At 40.5% G+C, this 12174-nt stretch overlaps 1 protein-coding gene across 3 annotated transcripts in view; it reads right to left on the bottom strand.

Annotated features, from left to right (window-relative positions):
- The window catches only part of LOC140738124 (AF4/FMR2 family member 1-like), a 149647-nt gene that overhangs the window by 24104 nt on the left and 113369 nt on the right, over window positions 1-12174 (bottom strand). For all 3 annotated transcript variants that reach the window (XM_073065271.1, XM_073065270.1, XM_073065272.1), the window contains exons 11-12: window positions 9312-10487; window positions 7411-7502 (exon numbers count right to left, since the gene is read on the bottom strand). In XM_073065271.1, coding sequence (XP_072921372.1) covers window positions 7411-7502; window positions 9312-10487 — 1268 coding nt within the window. The remainder of the gene's footprint in view (window positions 1-7410; window positions 7503-9311; window positions 10488-12174) is intronic.

The following is a 12174-nucleotide window of genomic DNA, read 5'->3' as shown; positions in this document are numbered from 1 at the left end:
AGTAGAAAGGCTACAGAAGGACTTAAGATTAGGAGAATGGGCAAATAAATGGGAGATGGAATACCGTGTCAGGAAGTGTATGGTCATGCACTTTGGTAGAGGAAAATAAAAGGTTGAATATTTTCTAAATGGAGAGAAAATACCAAAAACTGAGGTAGAAAGGGACTTGGGGGTCCTTGTGCAGGATTCCCTAAAGGTCAATTTGCAGGTTGCATCTGTGGTAAGGAAGGTAAATGTGACATTAGCCTTCATTTCAAGAGGACTAGAATATAAAAACAATGATGTAATGTTAAGACATTATAAAGCATTGGTGAGACCTCACTTGGAGTACTGTGAGCAGTCTTGGGCTCCTCATCGAAGAAAGGACGTGCTGACACTGGAGAGGGTTCGAAGGAGGTTCACGAAAATTATTCCAGGATTGAATGGCTTGTCATATGAAGACTATTTGATGGTTCTAAGTCTGTATTCACTAGAATTCAGAAGAATGAGGGATGACCTCATTGAAAGCTATCAAATGGTGAAAGGCTTTGATAGAATGGATGCAGAGAGGATGTTTCCTATGATGGGAGAGTCAAAGACTAATGGACACAGTCTCAGAATAGAGAGGCATCCTTTTAGAATGGTGATGAGGAAGAATTTCTTCAGCCAGCGAGTGGTGAATCTGTGGAATTCTTTGTCACAAGCAGCCGTGGAAGTCAAGTAATTATGTATATTTCAGGCAGAGGTTGATACATTCTTGATTGGTCAGGGCTTGAAGGTATACTGGGAGAAGGCAGGAGATTGGGGCTGAGAGGAAAATTGGATCAGTCGTGATGAAATATCAGAGCAGACTTTATGGGCCAAATAGCCCAATTCTGCTCCCATACCTTTTGGTCTTATGGTCTATCAGTCTCTGCCTATCCAATACTCATATATCTGGTCCCTTAGAATAACTTCCAATGCCTTTCCCACTATTGGCACCAAGCTCACTGGCCTATAATCTCCTGACTTCTTAGAGCCTACCTTAAACAGAAAAACAACATTAGTTATCCTCCAGTCCTCTGATACCTCAACTGTCACTAAGGATGATGTAAATATCTCTATTAGAGCCCCGGGCAATTTCTGCACTTGCCTCCCACAGGGTTCGAGGGAACACCTTGTCAGGCCCTGGGATTTTATCCACCCTAAATCAGGATCAGATTTATTATCACTGGCATGTGTCTTGAAATCTGTTAACTTAGCAGCAGCAGTTCAATGCAATACATAACATAGAAGAGGAAAAAATAAATATGAATAAGTAAATCAATTACAGTATACATATATTGAATAGATTAAAAATCATGCAAAAAAACAGAATACATATTTTGAAAAAGTGAGATAGTGTTCATGGGTTCAATGTCCATTTAGGAATCGGATGGCAGAGGGGAAGAAGCTGTTCCTGAATCGCTGAGTATGTGTCTTCAGGCTTCTGTACCTCCTACCAATAGTAACAGTGAGAAAAGGGCATGCCCTGGGTGCTGAAGGTCCTTAATAATGGACGCTGCCTTTCTAGAGACACAAACTCATTCGTAAGGCCAGTGATGTTGTGGGGGTGGAACTGGACTCTCTGACGGTGGTGTCTGAAAAGAGGATGCTGTCCAAGTTGCATGCCAACTTGGACAATGTCTCCTATCCACTCCATAATGTACTGGTTAGGCACAGGAGTACATTCAGCCAGAGACTCATTCCACCGAGATGTAACACTGAGCGTTATAGGAAGTCATTCCTGCCTGTGGCCATCAAACTTTACAACTCCTCCCTCGGAGTGTCAGACACCCTGAGCCAATAGGCTGGTCCTGGACTTACTTCCACTTGGCATGATTAACTTATTATTATTTAATTATTTATGGTTTTATATTGCTATACTTCTACACTATTCTTGGTTGGTGCGACTGTAACGAAACCCAATTTCCCTGGGGATCAATAAAGTATGTCTGTCTGTCCCTTGAAGATGTCCTGGGTACTTTTGTAGGCTATTACCCAAGATAGAGCCGACTAGATTTACAACTCTCTGCAGCTTCTTCTGGTCCTGTGTGTAGCCGCCCCCCCACCCCCCCCCCACACCCACCCTCCCAATACCAGACAGTGATGCAGTCTGTCAGAATGCTCTCCACGGTACATCTATGGAAGTTTTTGAGTGTATTTGTTGACATGCCAAATCTCTTCAAACTCCCAATGGAGTATAGACTCTGTCTTGCCTTCTTTATAGCTGCATCAATATGTTGGGACCAGGTTAGATCCTCAGAGATCGTGCAAGATTGTTGCTGCAACACTACTCCACTAGTTGTCCTATCTCACTCCTGTACGACCTCTCATCTCCATCTGAGATTCTACCAACAATGGTTGTACAATCAGCAAATTTATAGATGGAATTTGAGCTATGCCTAGCCACACAGTCATGGGTATAGAGAGAGTAGAGCAGTGGGCTAAGCACACCCCCGAGGTGCACCAGTGAAGAGAAGATGTTATCACCAATCTGTACAGATTTTGGTCTTCCGGTTAGGAAGTCGAGGATCCAATTGCAGAGGGAGGTACAGAGGCCCAGGTTCTGTAACTTCTCAATCAGGATTGTGGGAATGATGGTGTTGAAAGCTGAGCTATAGTCGATGAACAGCATCCTGACATAGGTCTCATATTGCCTCAAGACAGTGAATACTTCCTCCTCTTCTACAATCTGTTTAGGGTTCATGACTTCACTGCAGTTTTCCTCTTACTCCTATAGATTCTATATCTATCTCTTAAGTCAATACAGATGCAAAAAAAATCCATTTAAGATTTCCCACATCTTTTTGGCTCCATGCATAGATTACTATTCTGATCTTTCTGGAACAAGTTTGTTCCTTGCAATCCTTTTGCTCTTAACCTATCTGTGTAGAACCCCTTTGGGTTCTGCTTCACCTTGTCTGATAGAGCAACCTCACGCCTACTTTCAGCATTCCCCCCCCACAACCGATTTCTTTCTTAAGTGTTGTCTTGCATTTATTTTACTCAAGTACCTCATTTGCTCCGAGCTGCTATGCACCTTTTTATTAAAACCAGGACCTCAAAGATGACCTAAACCTGTTATATTTACCTTTTATTCTGACAGGCACATACAAGATCTGTACTTGCAAAAATTCAGTTTTGAATGCCTCCCACTTACCAAGTACACCTTTACCAAAAAAATACCCTGTCCCAATCCACACTTGCCAGATCTGTTATGATACTATCAAAATTTGCCTTTCTCCAATTTAGAATCTCAACCTGCAGACTACCTTTTTCAATATTTTCTTTGAAACTAATAGCATTATGATCATTAGATGCAAAGTGCCCCCTACACAAACTTCTGTCACCTGCCCTGTCTCATCCCCTAATAGGAGATCAAGTATCACACACTCACTTGGGACTTCTATGTACTGATTAAGGAAACTTCCCTGAAAACATTTGACAAACTATCCCATCTAGTTCTTTTACAGAATGCGAGTCCCAATCAATGTTAAAATCACCTACTATAACAACCTTATGTTTCTTGCAACAGTCTGGGGTGTTAAACCCTATCAAATTTTCAAGCAGACAGCCGATGGTATTTTGAAGTTAGTAAAGAAAATAAGGCCTTAGTTGTTGGGTATATTTCACATCCTTCTGTTATCTCATCTTTGTCTGGCACCCCCTATTATGTAAAGGGTCACAATGTTCTAAGAAGACCTTTGTGGAAAAATTTCACTACAGGCTCACTCATTTGGTTTGAGTGCCCACTGCTGGAGTCACTCCAGCCCATCATGTCTGTAAGTGAGAAGAGTTGGTCTCACTTGACTAAACTGCCCCAAGTTATCTTTGCTTAACTGAAAATTCTAGTGTGTGATGATAACCATTCAGAAACACAAGATGTGGAGCTAAGAAAAAAAGAATAAAAAGTCATTAGTGGGAATAGAATACAGGTTTCCCAAGAGTAATTGTACAAGATAAAAATCAAGGAATAATATCCTGTAGATAGAGCATGCAAAGAAGGTAGTTTGAGGATGAGACAATTGGGTTTCAAACTAATGTTCAAACTTAAATAAAGACAATCAAAATGGCATGAGGATAGAGTGATGGAAAAAATAAAGGGTAAAGCAGATCAGCAGTTGCAGACAATTAAAAAAGATATTTCAAAAATTATATCAATGGTATTTCCAGGGAAAAAACAGGACCCCATGGGAAGATTTTCCCTGTTCCTAATGCATGATCCGTGACTAAGGAAATTAGATTGAAAGGAAGTGAGAGTATTACCACTAGGCCAGAAAATTAGGAAAAAAATGTGAAACTTACTTACTGCCAGCTACACCACTGGCATTTAGAGCAGCACTGAAAGTCCTCCATCTCTGTCTGTATAGAAGGATTGTTCATTGGTGTTTCTGTAACAATTGTTTTTTTGACCAGCCAGGGCTTAGTCCTGAGCTGAACCCCCAAACCTGGAGGACCGGTGGACACTCTTAACCTGGCCTCTACCCTTTAACCTGTTTGGCATGAATGACCCTATCAAGAGTCAAAGCACAAGGCCCTGATTCCAGCCTACAAACTGTAGCTCTCCTGGTTGTTGAGGCATGCAAGCCTCCAAACCCTATGACAAGGTTGTGGTCCTCTTGGAGAATGTGGAAACAAATGAGTAAATAATACAGGTTTACTGCAGGTACATAAAATGGAAGGAAATAGTTAAAGTAAACATGGGTCTAAAATGAGATTAGGAAATTCATTCTTAATTTTTTTTAAATGGTTCCAGAGGTAGGACTATCTGCAAGTATAATACCCTCATAGAAGAAATAGAGGGGGAGGCAGAAAATGAGAAACTAAAGGCCAGTTTGTCAAACATCTGTCACGAGGAAAATGCTACAATTGACTATTAAGAAGGTTGTATTAAGATATTCATAACAGTCAATATAGTTTAATAAAGTTATTTGATAAACTTGCTCGAGTTTATTAGAATGTCACAGATAAAGAGAAATGAGTAGATATAGTATATTTGGTTTTCCAGAAACTACTGATAGTGTTTCAAATGATTTCTGCTTAAGAACACACAAATTCTGGGTTACTATCTTGGTACTAAAAAAATTAATCAGAATCAGATTTAAAATCACCGATATATATTGTGAAATTTGTTTTGTGGAAGCAGTTCACTGCAGGATTGGCACACCAAGACAGAGTTGAAATAAATAGTTTTTAGATTAACCATCAAAAACAAATAAAATTTAACCAGGGATCAATGGTGGAGTTTTAATTACATTAATGAGTTGATCACAGCACACTCGGTTGCTTCATCTATCTTTGTTGATGAGACCAAAGTAAGTGGCTGAGCAAGTTACGAGAGGGACATAGACTCAAAGACACACAGATAGGCCCAATGGGGGAAAATATGAGGTTATCCATTTTGGAAGAAAGAATGAGAAAAATTATGTAAATGGAACAAGATGACAAAATATTGCCGAATAGTGGGACTTCAGCAGTGTGAAACAGAGCAGGCATGCTGAGCAAGTAATCAGGACGACTAGTAGGGTGTTGGCCTTTGTGTTAAAGCAGACCGTGGACCAGCCGATGGTTGGGGGGGGTGGGGGGCGCGATGTTAATCATGACCGGAATATAGATGATAAGTCAACTATAAGTCACTTATAAGTCCCTAATACACTCAATTTCGTTTCTGAAAGGGTTTATCTAACGAATTTAACATTAAACACACAGCACATATTTTCCTCGCATGAATATAGTGATAAATCAATTATAACTTACTTTTAAGTCAATACCATCATAACATTTTACGTAAAGTTTGGATATTAAACACACAGCACATATTTTCCTCGTATGAGCATATAAAATCTTTGCAACACACCAGTGAGAGGATAAGGTAAGGGCTGGGGTTCCCCGTGCTGGGCCGCGGCGGTTGCAGAGAGCGACCGAGTGAGGAGTGTGACAGGGCGTGTCCCCACCCTCCTTGTAGGTAGGTGGGATCTACTGGCCGACAAAAGTTTGGCTTGAGGGATGACTTTCAGTAGATCACAGCGAGGTAGCTGCTCTGCTACTTACGAAACCCTGAGCCTGAATTAGGTCATCTGTGAATATTTTAGCACTGGGTTCCCCACAAACATTCGGTGTGCTAAACAGGTTAAGAGGCGGCGCCCTCTATCCGCACTCCAGGCCAGTAGCAATGGCACTTCTCGCCGGCCGCGCGAAGCAGCTGGTTACCCGAGGCCAACCAGTGATCCCTGGCGCGAGGGTATCACTGCGTTTAGGCGACTGATGATCTTGCATGCATTCAAGTTCAACAGTGGGCGTGACAGGGAATGAAGAAAGGTGCAGGTGACTCATATCATTTCATATCGCCAAATCATATTGTTTCCTCGTGGCCTGGTAGCACGTGTTTTGCAGCCCAGTACTGGTCCGCGGCCCGGTGGTTAGGGACCACTGTTTTAAAGGATATAGAGTATATAAGTTACAAGCTTTAATAGAAACTGTAGGCTGGGAAGATGTCTTTTGCTACTAAGTTTATTTAGAGCCATGGGCATAGCTTTAGAATAATTTGGTCAGAGCCAAGGAGGAATTTCTTTGCTCAGAGAGTGCACACACTTTGGAATTCTCCATTACCAGAGAACTATGAAGGTGAAGTCATGCATCATAGGAAACAGGGGGAAGGCAGCAAGGACATGCTCTTACTGAATGACAGTAAAGGTTCAAGGGATTGATTGTGCAGTTTCTATTTCTTATGAGAAGGCAGAGATTGAGCAGAATGAGGTGGGCACAGGCAGGGGAAAAAGGTAGCTTGTGGGCGAAAGCAGAACAGATACAGAGGCCAATATAGTTCAAGACACAGCCTTGCATTAGATTTGCATATACAAAACCAAAGAAATGTTATGCCTCACTGATTTGCCTGAATTTAATCCTGACTGTGGTTGTAAGATACTTAAACAGAATACTCTTTCTCATATTCAAGTATAATTTTGTGACAATCAATCAATAAGTTATTGATCGACTTCTTGGCAGAGAATAAGAGATACTTGTACATCAGGCTTCTACTTGCAAACAAAATTGCCACAGATGTGTTTGATGATGTAGACTGTGTAGACTGGCACCCATGCATTAATAAAACTTTCCGAAGATATTGCCAGTATCAAAATCTAACTGAATCACACCGGGTAAAGAAATGTAAGGTTTGTTCTGGTCTTAAATACTGGTTTTATTTCTTTCTGTGACCACCACAGAATGGCTCTGTACTTCAGCCAGTTTGCAGGCTAAATATATTCAAAGCATGGTATAGGAAGCTGCAATTTCCACTGTGGCCACTGAATCAGCAAGGCCAAGTTCAACAGGTGTCTGCTGAGAACTGCTCAACTGTATCACATTAAATCCCTCTAGCTAATTTTAGAAATTGTGATACCCGATACACACCGCTTATGAATAGATTCTTTATGGCTTGAAGAAGACAACTTATTTTCTTTATCCAACCTTGGCTTTTTGCTCTCACTGCCTTCCATGTCAATCTGTAACAAAAAATTTTAGAAATGAAGTACAACAATGTTAACATTCATAATAAAACTACTGTAGAATTCTTCCCGCTGAGTATTTATACAACTACTAAAAAAAACCTGAAATATCTTCTACATGGGAGCAGACTTGTAGTTTGACTGGATCAGCATTTGACAACACATTGGCGAACTGCAAACTCAGAATTGACCAGCATGGGCAAGATTGATAATTGAAATACTTGGTGCAAGGCCAGATGATTAAAATGGAAAATTACTCCATCATGTTTCTTCTCACACTGTCTATGCCAATCACAGCAACATAAATATCTCAAGGGAAATGCAGGATCACCACTACGACACAGAAGCTCACTGAAAGAAACGAATTAAAATCTACATACAGCTAGCAGACTAATCACTACTATATTAGTTTTACACCATTTTGTTCAATCTAGTCAATAGTTATTTTCTTTAAGAATTTCTGCATGTATGTATATGTCTAATACTGAGATTCCTTAAAGAAATTTGAAAAATGAATCTCCAAACATACCACAAGGCTGAAATAATTGCCTTCAACAAAAACATTCATCTCTCTATACGTGAGGAAGATGTTTGCCAATAGAAAAATTTCCTGATACCTACTGACTTTATTCCTGATGTTATATTCAAGAGTACTATCTAAAAACAGAAAATGCTGACTGACAACAGAGAAAAACAAAGCTTGGGTGGTGTGATATCGCAGTGGTTAGTGTAATGTTATTAGAGTGCCAGCGACCTAGGTTGAATTCCACCGCTGTCTGTAAGGAGTTTGTACTTTCTCCCTGTGCCTGCGTGAGTTTCCTCTGGGTGCTCTGGTTTCCTCCCCCATTCCAAAGATGTACAGTATAGTAGGTTAGTTGGTCACATGGGTGTATTTGGACAGAACAGGCTTGTGGGCTGGAAGGGTCTGTTACCTGGCTGTATCTCTAAATAAAAATAAAATTAAAGTTCCAGGTCTGTGATCCTACATGAGAACCTGATAAACATGAATATTGTTTCGCTTTACACAAAATGCTTCCTGACCTGTTGAATACCTTGTGAATTTCTGTTTCTTTTTCAGATATTTTTCTTTTCAATTGGTGACCTTGTCCATGAATGTGGACAAATGGGAGTGTAAATTTGTAGGATTTGGTTTGACCTGGTTTTTGTGAACATATATTGCAGCTGTTCAAGGAAGGAATGGTAAAAATATTTTGGAGTACTTCTGAATGATGGAAGTACTCAGAAAGATCTACAGCTTTCAACAGCTAGGACAAGGAAGTGGAGCAGTTTTAATGTAAACCTCTATTGCCCAATGACAGTTTCATAAGTCAAACTGCACACTGCATTTGGATCATCATTGATGATGATGTTAGGCTTATCTGCGAGTGGTACACACATAAAGTACCTTATATCAAGAATGGCCTATGAAAAGGCAGATTAATGTAATCAATTTAGCATAATTGTTTGCAGTACTGAAGACACACACTTCACACCAGGCAATCTGCCCAATCTAATTTCACTGGGGAAGGTATAGCAACAAAACAGTTGAATTTAACAATCTGAAGAAAAGCATAAGCATCAAACTTTGATATTCATGCTGACTTGTGTATAAAAGATTACATGAGGTTAATACCTTAATTCTAATGGTGAGGAAATATAGCTCTTTGCAAGACAAGATTACAAAAGTACTCAAGAGGGGCAGAAAATTAACCCATCAGCCAATTACTTGGTTATGCTTGATTACAAGTACCAAGATATTAATGGATCTTGATTTGTGGAAGGGGAACAATGAAGAGAAACACTCACCGCATGCTTTCTCTTGGTCTTGCTTGATGACCTTTCTTTGCTTTCCTTTAATCCTTCCATATTCTTCTGGCTGTTGTGTTCCACTGTATGGTTCTTGGATAGTTTGCTCTCTTTGCAAGATGATGGGATTCTTGATAGCAAACTTAAATCGATTTTTACCACCAATGGCCAATCAACTTTACTCTCTCTTACTGGAGATAGCAAACTTCCAACTCCTGTGTCTGACAAAACTTGATCTTTGAGAATGTTATCCTTTGCTTGATTGATAGATTTAACTGGCTTAGACCCATTTTCTTTTGTGATGGTTTTTGTAGTAATATTGCCATTTTCTTCTTTGAACTTACCAGGTTTATTAATGCTGCTGTGAATTTCCTCCATAAATTGATTGCCAGGTTTGTTGATGCAAGCCCTGGTTTCCTGCTTATCACTATTAGCAGACTGAAACTGGGTAGTCCTGTTTACATCTTTGACCCCAGTGGCAAGCTTGTTAATGTTTGTCTCCTTTGTGTTCTTGACCTCCACAGATTTAGGAAAAGTAGTTCTACTTAACTCTCTTGCCAATTTACTGTTGTTAGCCTCATTTTCCTGCCTCTGAGGTACAGGGGCAGCAGAAGGCAGATTATAATTGGATGGTGGCTCATCTTTGTTTGAACATTGGTCTGTGGACAAAGAGCCTTTACCTGTAAGTTGCTTGCATTTGGCAGGATTCAGGACTGGACTCTTGAGCTTTTTTCTTTCTGATAAAATCTTGGCTGAAGATTTAGTTTCCCTTTTTTCAGTTGACCATTCTCCAGCTTTTACCTTTACTTTGGCATGCTCTGTGTGAGGTTGGTCATTATTAGCATATCTGCAAGCTTCATTCTCTTGGTTTGCTTCAGGTACATGGGTTAAAATAGATTTGTTAGGTTTCTTTTCACTAACAGCTTGTTGCTGATCATTGGTGTTGTGCAGAGCAGAAGATTTCTGATGTCTGTTTCTGCTTGGAGAAGGTTCCTGTGTAGTTATTTTCTCTCTGCTAGAACCCGTACCATCATGGTCCTCCTTTGCATCAGTTCTTTGGCTGTCCTGGGAGATGTGCTCATCTGATGACTCGCTGTGGCTCTTGGAAGGCATGGCTGGCTGGCTGACGTTCAGCCAGTTATCAAGTTGCCATTTATTTGCTGGTGAAGGATCAGGCTATAATAGAGGCCACAATATGAAACAAATCAGCTGCAATACACAAGTCAAACACATACAGGCAGTTTAAAAAAGTATAATTAGAATAGTGCTCAAACTATTAACATTTAAAATTACTTTAGCTTAGCAAAAGCTTAGCACTCCTATTTTCATAGAATGTCAATCTAAACATACACTGCAAATGAATGTCCATTTCTCACGTAACTGAGCATGGGAGTTACTGAATAATTGAGTCATTTGCTGTCTACAATTGCGAATTTATATATCTTTCAAGAAGTTACTGCATATTAATATAACAACCCAACACCTGTTAGATTTAATGTAACCTCAGCTGCAGATAAAAGAAGGGTATGCCCAAACAGAGTGGTCACTGTTGGAGCAGCCATTGTCAAAGTGTACCAGTGAGAGTGTGTGAAGGCTTTGGCTTCCTGAAACACAGGAGTAGAATTAGGCCATTTGGCCCATCAAATCTGCTCTACATTTTAAAATTGGCTGATCCATTTTTCCCTCCTCAGCCTCACTCCCTAGCCTTCTTCCCATAACCTTTGATGCCATGTCCAGTCACGAACCTATCAAGCCCTGCATTAAATACACCCAATAACCTGGCCTCCACAGCTGCCTGTGGTAATAAATTCCACTAATTCGCCACCCCTGGCAATCGAAATTTCTCTACATCTTTGTTCTAAATAGACATCCTTCTAGGACAAGAGGCTGTGTCCTCTTGTCCTAGACTCCCCCACCATGGGAAAGATCCTTTCCACAGCTACTCTGTCTAAGCCTTTGAACACTCAAAACGTTTCAATGAGATCCCCTCCCATCCTTCTAAATTCCAGTGAGTACAGACCCATAGCTATCAAACGTTTGTCATATGATAACCCTTTCATTCCCAGAATCATCCTCGTGAAGCTTCTCTGAACCCTTTCCAATGCCAGAACATCTTTTCTTGGATGAGGAACCCAAAACTGTTCACAATACTCTAGGTGAGGCCTCACCAATGCCTTATAAAGCCTCAGCATCACATCCTGCTCTTGTATTCTAGACCTTGTGAAATGAATGCTAACATCGCATTTGCCTTCCTCACCACTGACTCTACCTGCAAGTTAACCTTTAGGGTGTTCTGCACAAGGACTCCCAAGTCCCTTCGCATCTCAGACTTTTGGATTTTCTCTGCATTTAGAAAATAGTCTGCACATTTATTTCTTCTACCAAAGTGCATGAACATGCATTTTTTTGACATTGTATTTCTTTTGCCACTTTCTTGTCCATTGTCCTAATCTAAGTCCTTCTGCAACCTGTTTCCTCAACACTACCTGCCCATCAATCATCATATCATCTGCAAACCTGGCAACAAAGCCATCCAATTCATCACCTAAATCACTGATATACAGCATAAAAGGCAGTCCCAATACTGACCCCTGCAAAGCACCACTAGTCACTGGCAGCCAACCAGACAAGGATCTTTTTATTCCTACTTGCTGCCTGCTACCAATTAGCCAATGCTCTAACCATGGCAGTAACTTTTCTGTATTACCATGGGCTCTTAACCTGGTAAGCAGCCTCATGTGTGGCACCTTGTCAAAGACCTTCTGATAGTCTGAATATACAACATCCACTGCATCCCCTTTATCTATCCTACTTGTAACTTCCTCAAAGAATTCCCACAGGTTCACCAGGCAAGATTTTCCCT

This window comes from Hemitrygon akajei, chromosome 13 (genome assembly GCF_048418815.1).
Source record: "Hemitrygon akajei chromosome 13, sHemAka1.3, whole genome shotgun sequence".
Lineage (NCBI taxonomy): Eukaryota > Metazoa > Chordata > Chondrichthyes > Myliobatiformes > Dasyatidae > Hemitrygon > Hemitrygon akajei.
Note: the sequence above shows the minus strand (reverse complement) of the source record. Positions and strands in the feature narration are given on the sequence as shown.